Source organism: Aspergillus niger (genome assembly GCF_000002855.4).
Source record: "Aspergillus niger supercontig An19".
Taxonomy (NCBI): Eukaryota; Fungi; Ascomycota; class Eurotiomycetes; order Eurotiales; family Aspergillaceae; genus Aspergillus; species Aspergillus niger.
Window position 1 is genome coordinate 61,703 of NT_166538.4, and position 20,956 is coordinate 82,658.

General features: G+C 51.7%; 10 protein-coding genes across 10 annotated transcripts; 7 read left to right on the forward strand and 3 right to left on the reverse strand.

Annotated features, from left to right (window-relative positions):
* Window positions 1-152: 152 nt before the first annotated feature.
* On the forward strand, window positions 153-2,996 carry An19g00260 (hypothetical protein; the record flags this gene model as incomplete). Its single annotated transcript, XM_059745935.1, has 11 exons — window positions 153-251; window positions 341-440; window positions 501-604; window positions 692-793; window positions 896-960; window positions 1,470-1,627; window positions 1,966-2,102; window positions 2,191-2,322; window positions 2,404-2,522; window positions 2,631-2,700; window positions 2,844-2,996. 11 exons carry the CDS (start codon window positions 153-155, stop codon window positions 2,994-2,996), a joined length of 1,239 nt encoding a protein of 412 aa, XP_059605070.1.
* Window positions 2,997-3,171: 175 nt separating this feature from the next.
* pelD (pectin lyase pelD-Aspergillus niger) lies at window positions 3,172-4,540 on the forward strand (the record flags this gene model as incomplete). Its single annotated transcript, XM_059745936.1, has 5 exons — window positions 3,172-3,371; window positions 3,437-3,580; window positions 3,643-3,768; window positions 3,832-3,928; window positions 3,986-4,540. The coding sequence occupies 5 exons, from the start codon at window positions 3,172-3,174 to the stop codon at window positions 4,538-4,540; spliced, it is 1,122 nt and encodes a 373-aa protein (XP_059605071.1).
* Window positions 4,541-5,116: 576 nt separating this feature from the next.
* Window positions 5,117-6,486, forward strand: An19g00280 (uncharacterized protein; the record flags this gene model as incomplete). Its single annotated transcript, XM_059745937.1, has 2 exons — window positions 5,117-5,249; window positions 5,333-6,486. The coding sequence occupies 2 exons, from the start codon at window positions 5,117-5,119 to the stop codon at window positions 6,484-6,486; spliced, it is 1,287 nt and encodes a 428-aa protein (XP_059605072.1).
* A 548-nt stretch (window positions 6,487-7,034) lies between these two features.
* An19g00290 (uncharacterized protein) lies at window positions 7,035-8,058 on the reverse strand (the record flags this gene model as incomplete). Its single annotated transcript, XM_059745938.1, has 2 exons — window positions 7,035-7,933; window positions 7,983-8,058. The coding sequence occupies 2 exons, from the start codon at window positions 8,056-8,058 to the stop codon at window positions 7,035-7,037; spliced, it is 975 nt and encodes a 324-aa protein (XP_059605073.1).
* Window positions 8,059-8,978: 920 nt separating this feature from the next.
* Window positions 8,979-10,349, reverse strand: An19g00300 (uncharacterized protein; the record flags this gene model as incomplete). Its single annotated transcript, XM_059745939.1, has 1 exon — window positions 8,979-10,349. One exon carries the CDS (start codon window positions 10,347-10,349, stop codon window positions 8,979-8,981), a length of 1,371 nt encoding a protein of 456 aa, XP_059605074.1.
* Window positions 10,350-10,676: 327 nt separating this feature from the next.
* On the forward strand, window positions 10,677-11,143 carry An19g00310 (hypothetical protein; the record flags this gene model as incomplete). The annotated part of the gene is made up of 2 exons (XM_059745940.1): window positions 10,677-10,853; window positions 10,928-11,143. The coding sequence occupies 2 exons, from the start codon at window positions 10,677-10,679 to the stop codon at window positions 11,141-11,143; spliced, it is 393 nt and encodes a 130-aa protein (XP_059605075.1).
* A 368-nt stretch (window positions 11,144-11,511) lies between these two features.
* An19g00320 (uncharacterized protein) lies at window positions 11,512-12,943 on the forward strand (the record flags this gene model as incomplete). Its single annotated transcript, XM_059745941.1, has 4 exons — window positions 11,512-11,883; window positions 11,950-12,625; window positions 12,709-12,752; window positions 12,809-12,943. 4 exons carry the CDS (start codon window positions 11,512-11,514, stop codon window positions 12,941-12,943), a joined length of 1,227 nt encoding a protein of 408 aa, XP_059605076.1.
* Window positions 12,944-13,140: 197 nt separating this feature from the next.
* Window positions 13,141-14,434, reverse strand: An19g00330 (uncharacterized protein; the record flags this gene model as incomplete). Its single annotated transcript, XM_059745942.1, has 2 exons — window positions 13,141-13,938; window positions 14,000-14,434. 2 exons carry the CDS (start codon window positions 14,432-14,434, stop codon window positions 13,141-13,143), a joined length of 1,233 nt encoding a protein of 410 aa, XP_059605077.1.
* A 605-nt stretch (window positions 14,435-15,039) lies between these two features.
* Window positions 15,040-16,461, forward strand: An19g00340 (uncharacterized protein; the record flags this gene model as incomplete). The annotated part of the gene is made up of 4 exons (XM_059745943.1): window positions 15,040-15,339; window positions 15,394-15,477; window positions 15,533-16,254; window positions 16,350-16,461. 4 exons carry the CDS (start codon window positions 15,040-15,042, stop codon window positions 16,459-16,461), a joined length of 1,218 nt encoding a protein of 405 aa, XP_059605078.1.
* Window positions 16,462-16,731: 270 nt separating this feature from the next.
* Window positions 16,732-20,364, forward strand: An19g00350 (uncharacterized protein; the record flags this gene model as incomplete). The annotated part of the gene is made up of 4 exons (XM_059745944.1): window positions 16,732-16,845; window positions 17,092-19,566; window positions 19,628-20,010; window positions 20,061-20,364. 4 exons carry the CDS (start codon window positions 16,732-16,734, stop codon window positions 20,362-20,364), a joined length of 3,276 nt encoding a protein of 1,091 aa, XP_059605079.1.
* Between the last annotated feature and the right edge of the window lie 592 nt (window positions 20,365-20,956).

Sequence of the window (20,956 nt, forward strand, 5' to 3'; positions counted from 1 at the left end):
AATACAGTTAGCGTGTCTCATGGTCTCACGCAGGACCATTTGGAAGCGTCCGTGACATTCTCTGAATTGTAGACCACTGGTAAACTGAGAGCCTGAATCAATAGCGAAGTTCCAAATGCAAACATTACATGCTCTGCCTTGAATGAGGCAACATGGAGGGAACCATCTATCACACGCAATGGCTGTGGAAGCCATGGCATACTGCAGGCACGCTACGAATAGCTTCGCGTCCACGCAGCTTCACTGATGATGTACATGCAACATTTGTTTGTTGTGCTTTGGTATTTGTAGATATGCGGAGATCTTTATGGTTGGTGCGTAACACGCAGTAGCTGGTCAGGGGAATCTGGGTGGAATCCTTCTTGTGCACAATCACCAGAACCGGCCGATCGGCCAGTCTTTCTCATTTGTCCTTGAGGTGACTCGTGGTGGTTACCGCAGTACATAGATAGTATCGCCCGCCCCAGCACCAGTTGTTATCCATATCCTGCACGGTAAAGCTCTCTGGGGTCTTGTGCTATTCCGTCTCATCGAACGGCCAGTCAGTATCGCAGTTCTCGTGGAGTATAAGGTTCAAATGGTAAACGAGCAGTGGAAGGAAGATGTTATTCCTGAACTGGCGATGCAAAGGCTTTAGTTATCGGACTTTCTAGGCAGAGTAACTGTCAGTGGTGCCTAAAATCAACCTAAGGATGAGTTTCTGGGGATGTCACTCAGTATGAATTGCAGTTCTCCGGGTGGAAATACAGTGGGTGATTCGGGCATATCCAATGGAGACAACTCTTGTATCGAAGTCTCCGCGCATTGAGGAAAGTGAGAGGTGTATAAAAGCTCTTCCCTGTGAATATGTTGCGGCTTAGTGGCTCCGCCCGCGCGGGAATCTGGAGTGGCGCAGATCGGCGAGGAGATCTACACAATAGAACTTCGTCCACTAGACAAGAACGATCATGCTCTTGCTGGGTAAAAGGATTTCCTTGTAAGACATGATTCAGAAGAACGGAAGAACACTTGAACAAAGCATGATCGTCTGTTAACACGGTTTACACGGGATGATCTCCCGCTCTGAGACGCGATCTGCATCTGTCCCGAGTGATCTGCCGTGTTGGTTGTGGAAGGTTGTCGGAAAGCCATCATCTGATATAAGATAGTTATCTTTTGGTCATAGTATTGAGTGCAATTTGTCTTAAATTTATATCAAGTTAAAAGTATTAGTCCTACAATAGTTGTGCTACTAATTGCATGGTCTGCTGCGTTCAATTGTTTTTGGTTGATATTTGTATTTCGTGCTACCCGCACCAAAATATATATTTCTTCCTGTCTCCGATACTCATCATTCTATTACCGAATTTCATACCGCCAAATGTTTACTTGACTGTGGCGAGGACAATCAAAATCAAATAACAAAAACAGTCTAGATGATGGTGAATATATTGTAGTTTGATACTTGTGTTGTTCGGTGTTGAACGTAGGCTCTCTATTGCTTGCGAGATTGCTAGTTGCCCAAGAGAATCAAATATTGGTTGCTTAGGATATGAAGAATTTCGTGGCATATACAGTGTTATTGGCACACTCAATCTGATGTCTGCCCTTCTAAGTGTTGGTGTACATTCACGATCCGACAAATCAGGTCGTCACGCCGGAAATTGTCAAGCTGTCAAGCAAAGAATTCGAGATCCTCAACGACATTCGGAACACGTTCAAAAAATCAAGAGATCTTTATTTCTACGGTGTCATTAAAAGTATCCCCCTTCAACCTGAAGGTCGTGAAGTGTGACCAGGTGCGTGTCTTGTCAACCACCCAATAACGAGCTGCTACGACTTCTAAGTTCAGAACTCGACTACTTCACCTACAAATAATGCCAAAGCCATCCGTACTATGGAAACACCATGTCACAGTTCCCCAAAAGTAATCATTGTTTTGCCTGCTGCAAATTGTGGGATCCCGAGAAACTCGTACGATAGCAGGAAGGTCAGCCGAGGGACGACTAGCCCCCAGCAACAGTACTGGCTTTTGGCAAATTAGACAGATTGCACCATGCCATATCTCGTATTCCCAACAGCCGTCTCAGAACCGCAAACCCCGAAGGGATGAGGCCGCTGACGTAGAATAAGGTAAGACAGCTAATGAGAGGGATAATTGCTCCAATGATCCGATGAGCCCCTGAGGAAGAGAGAGAAGGAAAGAGATAGAAAAATGTTGGGAGTGAATCACGACCCATCGGATCCAGTAGAAAGAAATTACCTGAATGTCCATATCATGATTCAATCAATCTTGGGAGAATCACGCAAGAGGCTGTCCATGACCATTGGAAGGCGAAGGATGTTAGTGGGGGAGACATTAATTAACCACGCTGGCGGGGGCTAAACCGAACTAGCAATAAGCATAGATTAAAGATTAAGGAGGTAAAATTCCGGGTGTGGCCGTCGGATCCGGATATCCAGGCAGAGAGGCAATCCCGATGTGGGCATGCCTATGCCGAGTGGTGGTTGTTGACGTTTTGTTTGGCTGGCGACCCGGCCCGGTCAGCAGTCGAGATTCTTCATCAGCGATTCCTCAGCAACAAGTCAATATGGATGTCAATTTCGTAAATTGAATCCAATCAAGCTAGAATTAAAACCAGAATTAACAGGATGCCGGACAAGACCCGATGGAAACTCCGAGCAAACCGAGCGAAGCACAGCAAAAACCGGGCGGGGAATGTCCGATTGGGGGAAAAAAGATAAAAGGAAAAGTCATGCGGGAAAAGCAATGATCTGCCGTCTTGGCGGCCTTGGCACCCCAAGTCCCGCTCTGCGGGCCAATCATCATCGCACCTACCCTGAATGCCGCGTGTTAGTGCAAGGGCTTAGGGCTACTCGGAGGAGCCCGTCGCAGCAGTGGAGGGGATCCCAAGGTGGGAAACACCAAGAGAGGGACGTCGAACATCACGATCATCCGGAACATACCCACCGGCTCCGTAAACCTCCATCAGGAGAAGTGTTCCAAACTTCCATGAGCCATGGCTTCGAGGACCACCAGCGCTCTATATAAAGACGAGCCCGTCGACCGTCTCGGATCCTTTCCTCTCTGGCTCAACACACACAACTTTGTCATTCTTTCTCTTGTTTCTCTTTTGTTTCTAATTGTAACCTTTGTCACTCTTTTTTAAACCAACTTGCAAAACTTCCAGGATGAAGTACGCTGCTGCTCTCACGGCTGTTGCCGCCCTCGCTGCCCGCGCCGCTGCTGTCGGTGTCTCCGGCACTCCCGTGGGTTTCGCCTCCTCCGCCACTGGTGGTGGTGATGCTACCCCCGTCTACCCTACCACCACCGATGAGCTGGTCTCTTACCTCGGTGATGACGAGGCCCGTGTCATTGTCCTGTCCAAGACGTGAGTTTTGAATCCAAAGCAGAGAACGAATCGATTCCCGGCTGACCAGTGTCCGAATTTGCCAGTTTCGACTTCACTGACACTGAGGGCACTACCACGACCACCGGTTGCGCTCCCTGGGGTACTGCCTCCGGCTGCCAGCTGGCCATCAACAAGGACGACTGGTGCACCAACTACGAGCCCGATGCTCCCACCACCACCGTCACCTAGTAAGTTGCCTTCTGAGGTAACCTCGAGTATAAGGGAAGAGAAAATGCTGACAAGAGGATAGCAACACTGCTGGTGAACTCGGTATCACCGTCAACTCCAACAAGTCCTTGATCGGTGAGGGTACCAGCGGTGTCATCAAGGGCCGTGGTCTCCGCATGGTCAGCGGTGTCTCCAACATCATCATCCAGTATGCATCGTCCAGGACTACATACATTACTCCCATCGCAAACTAACCATGGAATTCCCACAGGAACATTGCTGTCACCGACATCAACCCCGAGTACGTCTGGGGTGGTGACGCCATCACCCTCGACGAGGCTGACTTGGTCTGGATTGACCACGTTACCGTAAGTCGCCATCCAGCATCATGATTTTCATCCTTCCACCACTAATGAATGCTTCAGACTGCCCGCATTGGTCGCCAGCACTACGTCCTCGGTACCGACGCCGACAGCCGTGTCTCCATCACCAACAACTACATCAACGGCGAGTCTGACTACTCTGCTACTTGCGACGGCCACCACTACTGGAACGTGTACCTTGACGGCTCTAGCGACAAGGTCACCTTCAGTGGCAACTACCTGTACAAGACCTCCGGCCGTGCCCCCAAGGTCCAGGACAACACCTACCTCCACATCTACAACAACTACTGGGAGAACAACTCGGGCCACGCTTTCGAGATCGGCTCCGGTGGCTACGTCCTCGCCGAGGGTAACTACTTCTCCAACGTCGACACCGTCCTCGAGACCGACACCTTCGAGGGTGCTCTCTTCTCCTCTGACAGCGCCTCCTCCACCTGCGAGTCCTACATTGGCCGTTCCTGCGTTGCCAACGTCAACGGCGGTGACCTCACCGGCACCTCCACCACCGTCCTCTCCAACCTCAGCGGCGACACCCTCCCCTCTGCTGATGCTGCCAGCACCAGCCCCGCCTCCAACGCTGGTCAGGGTAACCTGTAAGCGGTATCGCTCCGTCGGGCTCTTACTGCAGATCGCTTTGGTGATGTTGTCGAGTTTGATGATTCAGACAAGACGAGTTGAGTTTTCTGCTGTTGTACAGCGGAAAAGTGTGTTCGCTTAGATTCTATCTTAGCCTAATCAATAATTCTAAGATGGACTTGATCCATAGTAATTCTCCATTCAATTGTGATTTAGTAAATTTGATTTTCTTTGCCTAGTCGCGCTTCTAAACTAGGATCACAGCTGCTCTTAGATCCTCGATGCCCAAGGCCACTAACGCTTTCTGCCTCAGGACTCCACAGTCCGAGACGGATGTACTGCCTGAGGCCTAAGTGTGCTTCTGCCCAAGGCAACAATGGGCATGATCATACATTCACTATACTTGTGCTCTAAGGAATAGTAGGATCGGATGTGAACCATTATATTTAACTGAGTGATCTGTGGTCTTTTCATATTTGCAATGACTTGCTTAACTTATTTGGCCGTTCTTCCATAGATGCGATCATGTTCGGTAGACTTCAAAAACATGTGATTGCTGACATATTCTGCCTATTTCTGCTGCAAGGCGTATGAAAAATGGCATTCCTGTCGTGGCTAATGGCCAAATGCTATGGCATCACAATACTGTTTCTGCTGGCTATCACATTGCATCGAGCTAGCGTGGATGTTTGGCGCTATAGCAAGGCCAGGCCACACAGCCTCGTGAGGGGTAAATAGGTGATGAGCTTCAAGGGCGCTAAAACGCCGAAATAGTCAATCCAGATTCGAAACACCATATGCCTTTCTGAATAGGCAATTGTATGCCGCGTCTCTACATCATGAGTCCACTACCCAATCTTACTCATGACAGTTATAACATCGCGTTCATCTGCCCAACGGGCATCGAGCTCGCCGCCGTCGAGGGAATGCTGGATGAACTGCACCCAGCCCTCCCTTCCACCATTGACAAGAACAGCTATACTTATGGCCGCATGGGAGTACACTATGTAGTAGTGGCAGTATTGCCCGAAACAGGCAACGACCGGGCCGCATCTGTCGCGACACAACTTAACAACGACTTCAGATCTCTCCGATTCGGTTTACTGATCGGGACTGGTGGGGGCATACCAGACCTTGCAAAAGGTCGAGATATTCGGCTTGGGGATGTGGTGGTCAGCAAGCCGACTGAAATATTTGGAGGCGTAGTACAACTTGATCGCGGGAAATCTCATGCTCATGGTCGATTCGAGCGAACGGGGATACAGCAGAAGCCACCGGATATTCTCCTGTCTACGGCGCAAAGGTTAGACGCTCTTCATGCGCGCCTTGATACTCATATTCCCTTCTTTATGGAGGAAATGCTCGAGAGATATCCAAAGATGAAGAACCGGAATTATGTTCATCAGGGAGACGAAAAAGACCAACTGTTCCGGACGGAGTATGAGCACGCAGGTGGATCAGACTGTGGGCACTGCCACCCGATCCAGGCCATTGAACGTGTGCCACGAGAGGATTCGACGCCAGCCATTCACTATGGAACTATCGGGTCTTCCAAGACCCTTCTCAGAGACAGTGTGAGAAGGGAGATTCTGAAAGCCGACTTCGATATTCTGTGTGTTGAGACGGAAGCAGCGACGTTGATGAACGAGATCCCTTGTCTGGTAGTCTGTGGCATCAGTGACTATGCAGATTCACATAGTAACACGACATGGCAGCCATACGCTGCTGCTACGGCTGCTGCATATGCCAAGGAGTTGCTTTCGCTGATTCCTCCTCTGAGCAAGCCTTCAAAAGACAACATCGAAGTGGCTCCGTTTGCATCGAAACAGCAAGCTCCCACTATTCCAACACCTAGAATTAAATACTTGATTCATGATCCGGTCGCTGGTGATTTAGTAGCTGGAAGGAACTTGTTCAGCAGTGGAATCTATCCTGATGGCAAGATGGAAAGGTGCATATATGATTAGTCTCAAAATACAAGGAAACCTTGACAGATGATATGATTGAGAGCAGTCGACTATCAAATACTCCACCTACACCTGTGCATTAGCATACGCATCACATTGTAAGTTGTATTTCAGTGACGAGAGCATGAAACGTCGTTAGTGCACTAGAACAGCGTCTATCATCTGTGATCGATCATATATTACACCTCTCCTTGGTCATACCAGCTCACGTCCATCATCCATCCTACAGCTTGTGATTGAACCTGACGCTTTGCCTTGAGTAAAGATTACCATCGTTCCGCAATCTTGCATTCTAAGAAGTCCTATAACACTATAAGATTCGTGATATTGACGGCTGCTGCTATGTTGTGTGCAGTATGAAATGAAACTGGTAACTCCTAGACAATATAACACCAAACTAGACGGATTTGTTTATGGACGTAGCTATCACCTCATCGTCATATCCCATTTGATTGTTCACGAGGCGCGGTTCCATCGAGGGCTTCACAAGACTCTTGCCCCCCTACATGAGTATACTCAACAAAGAAAGCAAATATAGCATTAACATACTACGTCGACCGCTGTTGTGGGGCCCATATATCCTTCTGCTTTAGGAATTCGAGGAGTTGGTCCACCCCCTGCTGATTCTTGCTGGCAATGGAGGCATCCCCAGCCGCCCTGGCGGGACCTGGGTCATTGAGCGTCTCGACGCGTCGGGTTGAGTTGCGAACAACTTCTAGGATTGTTCCACCCTCAAGCTCCTTCTCTTCCATGCATCGTAGCATGGCTGAGGCGACCTCTTCGGGCGTTGCCCATCCATCCTTCTCCTGGTCGATAAGCATCAACTTCTCCTGATTTTCAACCCACAATGGCGTACGTATGAGACCGGGGGCCACTGCATTGACGCGGACGCCAATGGCTTGTTCGAGGGGGGCTAGACATCGCACAAAGCCGGTAATGGCGGCCTTTGAAGCGCCATACATGGGACACACAACGTTCGGCAGTTGGGCTGCCACGGAGGAGATGTGAATAACGCGGCGGGGATTCTGCGGGGAGACAGGAGTCACGTTGGGGCTCGTCGGATGCAACCAGTGCGACAAGGCCAGTTGCGTCGTTCGGATCGGATGCGTGACGTTGATATCCAGCAGAGCGTACCGGTCGCTGTCGTCCTTGTCTTTGCTGATCGCGGAACCGGGTGGCTGCCAGAAATTCGACCACGGGGGCTCGTAGACCCCAGCCCCAGGACAGAGGATATGGAACTCTTCGAACAAGGACAAGGTCAAGTCGAACATGCGATTCAGGTCTGCCCAAGAGGTGACGTCTGTGCGAATGAAAACTGCTCGCGGGGAGGAATCGGCGGCCTCATACTTGGCAATGAGTTGCTCGGCTTCTGGTCGCAATGCGATATCGGCCACTACCAAGTTGCAATTCCGGGATAGTAGAAGAGATGCAAATGACAGATTGATCCCTATCACCATCAGAAGACCGTCTAGCGAAGGGAAGGAGGGGAGACTAACCCGAGCCAGCGCCCGTGACAATGGCCGTCTTCCCTTCCACCGAAAAGGGCACAATATCTCCCGAAGAGGCTGTCATGGTTGTGGTTACAAGTGTGACAGCACAAAAGCTCCCGAGCTGCTAAACTACCCCTCTGCCCAGTCGAAGCTGGAGTCTAAATAGCTGTTTCCTGAGTGCCGATGGGAGCGGGGAGGGTGTCCCGTCTGTGATGTGATGCGAGGCGAGTTGCCAGCGTGCGGGGAACGAGCAAATCACATATGCTGGTGAACATCGGGCTTGATCCGACCATCCCGGGCCAGATTCCGTGGTCCTTCAAGTAGTGAGTAGAAGTAGTGAGTAGCCGTGAGCAAGAAGTGAGGGTCAAGCAGTCAAGCAGACAGTACCGATTGGGTGGACCAGTCAAGGAACCACGGACCGGCGGCTGTCATGGAGGAGAATCCGACCGGTCGCGATCCACCGATCTGTCCGGAAGTGATCTCATGACGGCTGGGTGAGAAGCTTGATGATATTAGAATGCAGACGATCGACCATTATGAGGCATGGGTCAAGGGGATGGATGAATTGCATGGGTGAATGTGGAATGCAGACAGCATCTTTTCCCCCCGGCGAGGATGGAGAAGTGGAGCCTTGGCAAGGGGGCAGTGCTTTTTGCTTAAGAGACTCAGCCACACTCAGTCATGCTTTTTGACCCCTTCATAAAAGCGAGGGGAGACATCCCCATCTTGTATCTTGAAGTAGTCCTCCTTCAATCACGGATATATGAAATCATACTCAGGAGACCCGGAGTGGTCCAATGCACATCAACGTGAATCATCTCATGTAGTAAGTAGCCAGTAAATACTCAAAATGCTGTTATGTGTCTGTGGAGATTCACCGATCCAGTCCCAAACTCCTTCCCAATGATCATCGTTATCATCATGTACTCATTAATTCAAGATAGCAGAACATGGAGAAAAGAACTGCCATGAGACTCCCAACGCCTGGCTGATTGCCTATCCCTATTGGGTATGACGCATGTGTATTCCCGTCGTGCGATCCGCCGCCAACACTCGATACACGCGCAGCAGATCTTCCATCGACGCCTGCGTGTCCGGGTGCGTTTTCCCCAAGACCTTCTCCCGGCCACGCACCGCTTGCTCCGCCAGCGCCTCGGCTTCATCCCAGCGGCCCTGTGACTGGTAGATGGCCCCCAGGTTGGCCATGGTCGTCAGTGTGTGGGGATGGAGCGGTCCGAGGTTCTTCTGCATCAGACGCAGCACCTGTGCGGTCAATGCTTCGGCGCTCCCTGTCTTGCCTTGACCCTGGTAGGTCAAGGCGAGATCCGCCATGGCAGTCAGGGTTAACGGGTTCTGCTCACCCAGGCGTGACTTCATCACAGCCACCGCTCGTGCCCCGAGACTGGCGGCCTCTTCCATGCGATCCTGGCCCCGGTAGGTGGACGCCAAGTTGATCATCGACATCAGGGTCTGCGGATGCTGCTCCCCTAGCTCGATCTTGCTTATCTCTACGACCTGCGTCTCCAGATGTTCTGCGTCCTCCAATCGCCCCTGGTCCCGGTACATCGTTGCAAGGTTCGCCATGGATGTCAGCGTCAACGGGTGGTGGGTTCCGAGTCGCTCGATCCGGATCTCCATCACTTCCGACTCCAACTTCAAGGCTTCCTCCAATCGACCCTGCTCTCGATACGTGGCTGCCAGGTTCGACTTCCACATCAAGGTGGACCCATGGTGCTCACCCATCGCACGTGTACATTGTTCCACTACCCTCTTCTCCAGTCGTTCTGCATCATCATATCGCCCCATGTGAGTGTACGTGTTGGCCAGGTTGCCCATGGACGTGAGGGTAGATTGGTTGTCCTGGCCGAATCTTCGCGTCTTGATCTGCAGCAGACGAAGTTCGAGCGCCTCGGATTGTCGCCAATGCCCCTCCCTCCGATATGCGGTAGCCAAGTTGGACATGGAGGCCATCGTGTGGGAGTGATCCTCTCCCAGGACCTTGCGACGGGCCTCTGTGACCTGGCGACCCAGATCAATCGCTTCCGTCCAACGGCCCTGGCCACAGTACCCCGATACCAAGTTGTGGACCGCAGCCATGGTGATGGGATCGTTGGGACCTAGCTGCGCCCGTCGGGCATCGACCACAATCGTTCCGACATCTACGGCCGAGTTCCACTGACCTCGCTCAAGGAAGGCGAGGACCAGCGCCTCGAAGCGCTTCAGCGCGACGCCCGAGTCTCCCCGGTTCTCACTGGAGACCTGCTCCACCACCGTCTCTAGCTCAGTAGCTGCATCAGCATGTCCTTGCTTCCGATACCGTTTCGACAGAGCCCTGAACGCCCTCAGATACGAAGGAGAGAGCGAAACATCCATCGATGTACGGAGGGCGGACTTCCCGCGGATCCCCCAAAACCTTGACAGGGGCAGAAATAACAAAGCGTCGGAGATGCGGAGGGATAGTTCTTGTCGATCGCCGGGTGAATTGGGTGTGGAAAGGTGGAAAGGAAGAACTTAAAACCCGAGGGGCTCCGATGAATTAATAATCCAAGATGTGAGGAGATAACGGCCAACAATCGTGTTACTAGAGGAGAGGGGAAGAGGGGAGGTTTTGGCAGTCGCGAATATGCTCGGACAAAAGACGCGGATGGGCGAAAGGGGGGCGGTGATAAGGTGAGGCGCATCAAGAGCCGCTCACGGGAGATGACTGATGGAGAGAGACTTGGAGGAAACAAGATGAAGGAGACGGACAGTATGGCGACGAGTGGACAAGGAGATGCAGGATGGAGAGTCCCAAGTCAGAGCATGACCAGATTCATTTGCTGCCGCCAAGCCGCTAGGGCGCTGGAAAGGCTGGAGGATCCCATCGTCTTTCTCCGAGTCAGTTCTTTCGTGCGTGTCGGGGGGCCGTTGCGTTCCCATCACTTGCCCCGAGGTTTCCGGTTATCAGCCAGTCTCAATCCCTGATTGGTACACCCTGCAACTGGCCACGTTGGAAGCAACTTGAAGTGGACTGGCAATCAAAAGCAGTGGAGATTGCACCAGTTGGACGCGATGGATGGGAAGGCCTTCCTTTCCCTTTTCAGCCCTGTCGGGCCAGAAATAGTAAAACCATGGCAAATGACAGCCGCGATTACCATACCGTTTCGAACACCTCCCATACCGTCTGATACGGTATTGTCTCATTCGGTTCAGCTTCAGGTTCTGATGCTGATCCGGATTCCACTCATCTCAGCCTCTCCTCTTCTCTGCTCCCTCTCTCTCTCTCTCGGTCTTTTACTCTTCCCTTCCTTTGCCTACCGCTCTCACGGGGCCTCGTCATCACGTCCCTGCTCTACAACATCACTTTCCTTCCCCCCTATCACCCACGTCATCCTCCCCGTCACCGTCGGACTGAAGCCATGATCGTCGGGGTTTAAAATTGGTCAACTCTCGTCGACGGAAGCCCGCCTGCCTCTTCGCGCACGCCGTCAGCTGTCACCCTCTTTGCTCTTCGTCCCTGGTGGTCTCGACCCCCCTCCTCGTCCCACCTGTCACCATGTCTCTGCCAGAGTTGAACGACTCCCCCTTGCCGAAAGACTCCCACCAGTACGATCCGGTCATGCAATCGGAGCCGGAGCCGGACTCGCCCGCCGTTTCCTCCTCCCCCAACCGCCCTCGTACCCTCCGGCAAAGGATATCTGCCGCCGTCGCCAAGTCTGGCTCCAAACCGCTGCTATGCTTTCTACCTCTAGGCCTTGTGGCGGACGTGCTGCATTGGAACCCCGTGTTGGTGTCCATCTACAATTTCCTCGCCGTCATTCCCCTCTCCGTTGTGGTTTCAGACTGCTCCGATGAGTTGTCCGACTCCCTCGGGCAGCTCATGGGCGGCTTGATCAATGCTACCTTTGGCAACTGTGTCGAGCTGTCGGTGAGTCCCATATCCTCTGCTGAACATCAAGCGTCGGTTTTAATCTCATGGCTGTAACTCTCCCAGACCGGCATCTTGGCCCTCACGCGTGGCGAAATATATTTTGCGCAATCTGTCATGATTGGGAGCATTCTGTCCGATCTACTGCTTATCCTCGGTTGCTGTCTCGTCGCCGCCTCGTACAATACCTACATCCTCCATTTCAATAAACCCGTCACCGGCGCGCTCGCTTCGTTGATGGTGGTCACCTCAGTCGGACTGATTCTGCCCTCCGTCCTTTATTCCACCTTTCCTTTCGACCTTGGGGACCAGATCGTAGCGTTTTCCCGCGGCACCTCTGCCGTTCTACTTGCGCTATATGGTGGATATCTTTATTTTCAGCTGGGGACCCATAGCCACCTCTTTCTCCAAGGGGAGACTGAGAGCAACTCATCGCGGGAGTCACAGCGCAGCATGGAATGGCTCACAACCACTCTGATCCTATCCGCGTTAGCCATAGTTGTCTCCACGAAGAACATCATGGACAGCATCCCCGCAACTGCTGCAACCCTAAACATTTCGAAGACGTTCATTGCGACCATTCTCATCCCCATAATCAGCAACAGTTGTGAAGGGGCAGTGGTCATCACTGCCTGTGGTGGTGGCGGCGATGTGAACTTCGCCATCAGTATGATCGTCAGCAGTATCCTGCAGATCGGATTGTTTGCCATCCCTTTCCTGGTCATGCTGGGTTGGGTTATGGGTACGCCGATGACCCTGTATTTCGAAACCTTCCACACCGTGGTTCTATTCTTCTCCGTGCTGCTGGTCAATTGCATCCTGCAGGATGGGAAATATACCTATATTCACGGAAGTATGCTGGTTGCCATGTAAGTCATCTCCCTGGGACTCTTAATTGGTTTACATCTACTGACTGTGAGGACAGGTATGCGATTTTGACGCTTGCTTTTTACGTTCGGTAGGCAATAGCCGTAATGTTTTGATTTCATCCTCTGCGGTCTTTGGAATCTGCGTTATTGCTGGGAATGCGGGTTTTCGGGCATATGCGCCAGAGTTATAGTATATACACACATCTACATAAACCACGTTGATAATGCATAGGACTCAATATCATGTGTTTACGACCGCGACGTCCTTGATGGTGCTCACACTGGGACACACATAAAAGGCCACTCCAGTAATGACGTACCTATGTTTTTGTTAGTAGTGTCGTAAAACTGACAAGGGCCAACGTATGGTTATCAGTCTGGGATGTACTCACGTTCCGCACAGCATGAGGCCATCAAAGTAGTTGGCCCGACCTTCGTGAATCACGTGGCTCATAACCATAGCGGCGAGGAACAACATCGTCGCTTCGAAATTATCCATCTGCAGAGTCACCGATTGGCCCAGCGACCACCCCAAGAGAACCAGAGTTGGCGTGACCAACAGGGTGAGGCGCAGAACGCTATTCAAGATGTTTCGGACGGCGACCTCCACATGGCCCTGGCGCGAGATGATCACGATGGTCAGGTACTTGGTCACGTTCCCCACCAGAGGCACCCAAACCAGAATGGGGAAGCTGGTGCCCGTTCCCCGCTCTAGCGCAGCATTGACGCTGTTCACAATGTGCACAACACACCCCGTCAAGCACGCCACGCCAACCAGGAGAGCAACTCCCGCCGATCGGGGCGTGAACATGACCAGTTCATGAACAGTCGGCATTGGGTTCTCATCCGCCCGGTTTTCACTGCTAGCATCGTTCCAGTGCGACTCAGCTGCCCCCTCGGCAATGCGAAATAATGCAGCATGGGACTTGAGTTGAAAGAGGAGAAAGACACCGAATAGACCCAGCAAGATGAGAGCAATCCCATACGAGACCATCTGAACCTCATGGCTGGTCACTACGGCGCTGATGGAGAGGGTATCCAACGACGGAAACGTGACCATGACGCCGGGAAGCACCAAAGAAATGCATACCATCATCATCAACGACGACATGATGCTAGTCAAGGTGCGATCAAAGTGTAGATGTTCCTTGTCGTAGCCAGAGATCAAGAAACAGCTACCCAGCACCTATATTCTAATAGTCAACCAACGTGATCCAAGCGGCCTAACAACAAAACTAATCGCCTACCAGGAGAGAATAACACAGGATACTTCCAACCACAACTGAGTGGAAGATACGCCCTTGACCCATTTGCGCAGACACAAGCCCAACCATCAATTCGACCGAGTTACCCAGGGTCGACTTCAGGAGCTCGTGAAAGAACGGGCCCAGCGTATGGGACAGCTCGGTGATAGCAATGGTGATGATGGCCATCAGCGGAACTAAGGCGACCAGATTCACCCAGAAGACCAACTGCCTGGGCCATCCCAGAAAGCCTGAGAGGAGTCCCAGGAGCACAAATCCAGCGAGTGCTTTCAAGACAGGGTGGCTACCGATTCTCATAATGACCATGTGGAAAGGATTGGTGCGCCCGTGGAGGGGCGCGGTCGGCGAAGATGCGCGCTCACTGGGAGGCGGCGTAGGGGGATCCGATTCTGCCGATATGCCAGAGGGACCCTCCATGGTTGAAGAATAATGGTGGCGGTGCCTCACAGTAGGCATTTCCAAGAAAGATGTTCCTCACGGGTTGGGATAGATCAAGAGGCTTTTGCTTCTTCTGAGCAACAGGCGGCGCTTCAGAGGCTCTTTTTTGGTTCAGCTGATCGGATGGATCTGAAAGTTAGAAGCTTACCCAGCTTACGGGACCTGGCTGTATCCGCGGTAAGGAGTTACGGTACCGTTCCCCCCGAGCCCGAACCAAGCGCTTCCTGGGCAAGCGGCCCCCTCAGCCTTACAGGGCTGGGTGGCATTTTCCCATTGGCTGGCATCCCCACCTCCCCGTCTGACCGAGGGGTTTGGCGCCTAGGCACCTCCATTCTGGCCCAATGGGCGCTGGGAACCTCCGCCTGGCCCCACCCATCTGCCCGCCCAGTGCGCTCTTTTTGTGTAAACAACCGTATCGGTCACATCTGACACTGTTCGAACCGTACCTGACGGTATCCGCCAAACGGCCCCGCGCGTTTTAAGACTTTGGGGAGAAGCTGGAAGAAGATCAATCCGAGCGAACCTTCTACCTTCTGACAGATGCTCAGCTTCTCGATGGAACTTTCCTCGGTCACCATTCCATGATGGCCGTCTTTAAAAATGCCCAGGAGACGGGCTCACCTTCTCTTCTCGCCAGCGTCTGGCATACTGTTGAGGTGACGTTTCTGTCCAGCTACACCAATGTGCTCTTAATATTTGTATTTCTGGGGATACTGTCCGGCTCCCAAGAATGGAATCCCTCCGCCGTGTTTGTCCTGAATTTCCTGGCCATCTTCCCGCTGGCCTCGTTGTTGTCCTTTGCGACCGAGGAATTGGCTAAAAGCGTCGGCCAGACGGTGGGAGGTTTGATCAATGCGTCTTTTGGCAATGCCATCGAAATGATCGTAAGATAGATTCCTAATTCATCGTTTGTGGTTCATGCTAAATATAGTATTTAGGTTGGAATCACAGCCGTGAGCCAAGGAGAGATTCATATGGTCCAATCTTCGATGGTTGGCTCAATCCTGTCTGGCACTCTGCTGGTATGCCATGCATCACCCTATCCTCCTGCAGCGGTTTCTGACTATCATCATCCAGGTTCTGGGCTGCTGCTTCTTCGCCAGCGGCTATGATAAAGAGACAGTTCACTTCAATGTGGATGTGACGGGGATCATGTCGTCTTTGATGATAGTGTCATCCTCCGCGCTCATTATCCCGTCAACCTTGTACTCCACGGCCCTCTACGCTGCTCCTGGTGGGAACGAGTATATCCTCCACCTGTCGCATATTACTGCTGCCTTCTTACTGCTCTTTTATTTTGTCTATCTTTACTTCCAACTCAGCAGCCACTCTCACCTTTTCAGTAGCACCGAGGACGAGGAAGAAGAGGAGGAGCGCCAGCTAGGACCCCTCGCAGCTAGTCTTATCCTGATTGCCGCTACGCTGGGAGTGACTGTCTGTTCCGACTACCTGATAGAAGGGGTAGACGGTTTCGTTGAAGCTTATGGGGTAAGCAGGGCATTCTTGGGCCTGATTGTTGTGCCGATTGTGGGCAACGCCGGTGAGTTTGCAACTACCGTCAAAGCAGCAAAGGAAGGGAAGGTGGATCTGGCCATTGGCGTGATTGTGGGCAGCACGCTTCAAATTGCATTATTCGTCACGCCGTTCTTGGTCTTGTATGGATGGGCTCTGGGTCAACCGATGTCCTTGCGCTTCAACTCGTTTGAAACCGCCTGTTTCTCGCTGGCGGTGGTGGTGATGAATTGCCTGATTCGGGAGGGTCGGTCGAATTATTTTGCAGGTGTCTTGTTATGTGGAACGTGAGTCTCCCTGTGCTTCTCTTCCCAAGGCAAGTCTGCTGTCTAACCTCTGCTCAGGTACTTGATTATTGCGATCGCCTTCTATGTCCACCCAGACATCGTCGTTCCTGGAGAGTAAACTCCCTGACATCAGGTATGGTATCGGGTGGCCCGTCTACACAGGGATATGACACGTCAGCGGACGATCTATCAATATTTATGTTATAGAGTTGTTATACCAATACACCGTCTCTTAACGCGATCATTATTCGACATGTTGAATACTTCTCTTGCCTTAAGGAAGGAAATCCGACGGGCAAAGCATGCTGCCGAGTAATTTAGGCAGAAATTACAGGCCAGCCAAGCGGGGAGGCCGAAGATTACCGGCGGGGGTTACGCGGCTGCCAGTTTGCCCGTATCATCAAAACCAGCCAATACGAGCGACTGGCGACTGTCTTGCTCCGCCCCAAAATAAGAAAATCAAGCGGCATTAGTTGGATGGATCTTACTCTCTCTCTATCTCCTAACTCCTTCGTCTCCCCTGATTCCATCTCCTTAATCTTCACTTTGCTCAGCGGAGGCGATTTAGCTCGACGTTTTCCTGACCATTTTGTACCTATCACTTGCCTGTGTCGTGTAATCTCTTCGTTTCCCTCCGGTCGGATCTGTCCGCAATGACCCCAGTAACGACCGTCTGCTTGGTCTAATTCAATCGTCCAATCTCCCACGGTAGCATGAGCTCCCAGCCACGGTCATGAAGGAGGCAGGTAAATCCATGATCACAAACCCATATCCACTTGTGGCCCACCCCAGACCGGAGCCAAATATAGAGCCAATCGGTGACTAACATGACCTCAGAGCCTGAGCGAGAAGCCGGTCGTCGCCCACGGACCACTGGTTCGGGGCGAGCCCAGCGCATTCGAGTTCTCGGCTGAACAGTTGAGCGACCTCATCGAATCACGAAGCCTGGATACCTTCTACGCTTTTGGTGGCCTCCGCGGATTAGAAAGAGGTTTACGAACCGATCGACATACCGGATTAAGCGTCGATGAGTCCAGCGTCCGAGTTCACGAGCCATCGGCCACTGCCTCGTCCGTCGACAAACCATCCCACCAACCTCATCAACGCCATATTCACTTCCACCATCACCATAGCACCGAACAATTCGCAGATCGACGTGCTGTCTTCGGAAATAACCGCCTCCCCGTTCCCAAGTCACCCACGGTCTTGCAGTTGATATGGGCGGCCTACAATGACCACGTCCTATTCCTCCTGACAGGAGCAGCGATCATTTCGCTAGCCTTAGGTTTATACCAGACATTCGGGACCAAGCACTCAAGCTCAAACCCGCCAGTTGAATGGGTAGAAGGGGTGGCCATCATCGTTGCCATTATCGTCATCGTCCTGGTGGGCGCAGGCAACGATTTCCAGAAAGAGCTGCAGTTCCAAAAGTTGAACAAGAAGAAGCAGGATCGCCTTGTGAGGGTGGTCCGCTCCGGTCGGCCACAGGAGGTAGCTATTGACGAATTAGTGGTTGGGGATGTTGTGCACATGGAGCCAGGGGATGTCATACCGGCCGATGGGATCCTGATTCGCGGCCACCATGTTCGATGCGATGAATCAGCTGCCACCGGTGAATCGGATTTGCTGCTGAAGCAGTCCGGTGATGAGGTCGCAACAGCGATCGCTGATTGCCGAGATACCAAATACCTTGACCCGTTCGTGATCTCGGGGTCAAAGGTCGCGGAAGGCCTCGGCTCGTTCCTGGTAATAGCAACCGGCAATCATTCGAGTTACGGCAAGATCCTCCTAAGTCTTGAAGAAGACCCTGGCTTTACTCCACTGCAGTCGCGTCTCAATGTACTAGCGAAATACATTGCCAAATTTGGCGGCATTGCCGGCCTGGTGCTGTTCGTCATCCTGTTCATCAAGTTCCTGGTTGGTCTGCGCCACTCGACGGCGTCCGGGACCGAAAAGGGCCAGGATTTCTTGGAAGTCTTCATAATTGCTCTGACAATAGTTGTCATTGCTGTCCCTGAAGGTCTCCCTTTGACCGTGACGCTTTCTCTTGCCTTTGCAACCACGAGGATGTTGAAGGACAACAACTTAGTGCGACAGTTGCGCGCCTGTGAGATCATGGGCAATGCTACCGACATTTGCTCGGACAAGACGGGGACCCTGACCCAAAATGAGATGACAGTGGTCGCAGGAATGATTGGCACAGAAGAGTTCTCGGATCTAGAACCACTGACGGACGTCCCTGCCCGTGATGTTCCGACTACTGCTGAGTTGAGATCTCGCCTTCACGATTACGTGAAATCAGAAATCACTAGTGCGATCGCTTATAACACCACGGCGTTTGAGTCGATAGCGGACGGAAACGTCACCTTTGTTGGATCCAAAACCGAGACTGCTTTGCTGTATTTCGCTCGAAACAACATTGGCCTGGGCCCATTAGAAGTGATACGATCGGGCTATGAAGTGGTGGAGCTCATACCTTTCGATGCTACGCGCAAGTTCATGATCACCGTGGTATGTGTGGACGAGTTTTGTGGGTATGCGTCGTATAGGGCGTATATAAAAGGAGCGCCTGAGGTGTTAATGGGCTTCTGTAGCAGCACGCTGGCGGAGCCCACAAAGTGGAATTCCGTTACAGCCTTGACCGAAACTAACAAGACAGCTATACGCCAGAAGGTAGATACCTACGCAAAGTGCTCGCTACGAACTGTAGGGTTGTTCTACCGAGATTTCGACAGGTGGCCCCCGAACCGGGCTGGAGAAATACAGTCCGACACACTTGACCTCGAAGATATACTTAGCAATCTGACTTTGATTGGAATTGTGGGTATCCGCGATCCTCTGCGGACAGGGGCCCATGACGCCGTTGACACCTGCCGTCGGGCAGGCGTGACGGTGCGTATGGTCACTGGAGATAATCTGTTAACAGCCCGCTCTATTGCCGAGGAATGCGCGATTGTCACCAACGACGAGGACATTGTTATGGAAGGAGAGGCATTCAGGCGCCTGACAGAGGAGGAGCAACTAGAGATAGCGCCCCGACTCAAAGTTTTAGCGCGGTCTCAACCCGAAGATAAGCGTACGCTTGTGCGGCGACTGAAGCAGACTGGGGCAACAGTTGCCGTCACTGGAGATGGGACTAACGACGCTCCGGCACTCAAAGCAGCCGATGTTGGATTTTCCATGGGAATATCGGGGACAGAAATCGCGCGCGAGGCTTCAGCAATTGTGTTAATGGATGATAACTTTGGCTCAATCGTGAAGGCGATCATGTGGGGTAGAGCAGTCAGCGATGCGGTTCAAAAGTTCTTGCAGGTAAGACGTCGGACTGAATGATATTCTCGTCTGCGGAGCGCCATCTAACGGCATAACCTAGTTCCAAATTACCATCACCTTCACCTCAGTCGGACTGGCCTTTGTCACTTCCGTGGCCAGCTCAAGCGAAACATCGGTGCTGACAGCCGTGCAACTGATGTGGGTGAATCTGATCCAAGATACCCTGGCAGCACTCGCGCTTGCTACCGATCCGCCGTCTCCCAGAGTATTGGACCGAACACCCGACAAGAGATCAGCTCCACTGATAACGGTGCCAATGTGGAAGATGATAATCGGGCAGTCAGTCTATCAGCTAGCCGTGACTTTAGTGCTTCACTTTGCCGGCAACAGCATATTCTCATACACTACCGCGCACGAGCACTCCCAGTTGCAAACAGCTGTCTTCAACACATATGTCTGGATGCAGATATTCAATTTATACAAGTAAGCTCCTAGTCCTCCACACATACTGGTTGAAATGCTAACAATCTCAGCACCCGTGCCCTCGGCAACAACATCAACGTCTTCGAAGGCATCCACCGCAACTGGCTCTTCATCGGTGTCAACGTGATCATGATCGGTGGACAAATGATCATCATGTTCGTAGGCGGGCGCGCATTCTCCATCACTCGTCTCACTGGCGTGCAGTGGGCCTACTCTGTCGTCTTGGGAGTCTTATCTCTTCTTGTAGGGGTTATAGTGCGTTTCATCCCGGATAGCCTTGTGGAGCGTTTGTTTGTGGGTATTGGGTTTATTATGGGGCCATTATGGAGGTTATTGAGGGTGAAGATGGAGTAAAGAAACTGGTCATATTCGATGTGTATTGATGCGCTTGTATATATTGGGTCTAGTTTTCGTTTGTTGTCGGTACTGGGTAAGTTTGGTAGGGATGGGTCATACATCACTTCTCTGATTAAACTTTTTGTGGATATTTCTTCACTCGCTTGGTCTTTCTCTTTTATGACTTCGATTCTGGCCTATAGTGTAGAGAGTATTATGGTCGCCCGCGACTCGTAATCCCCATGAAACCATTTGTAGCAAGTGTTGTTGACAGTTCCACGGTGTGTAAATATATTTGTGGGCGTAATATATGCATTTCCCATCGACAGTGTATCCTAATAGCACTACTGCTAGTAGGGTATATGCTCGTAGTATTTTAGTATGTCACGAAAACTTATCGGCCGCAAGGAAGAAGATCGAAAAGTACTAAAGCTGGCGTGGTTATTAGGCTACATTGTATAAAATGGACTATGATCTCACAAATAACACCGCCTATTCTCTATATAAATATATATATATAGAATCCGTGACTAAAGTACGATTAGTATGCATCTCGCAGGGTTCGAAGTGGAGCAGACCAAACTGAATAGTAGTATATGTGCCAAAATAC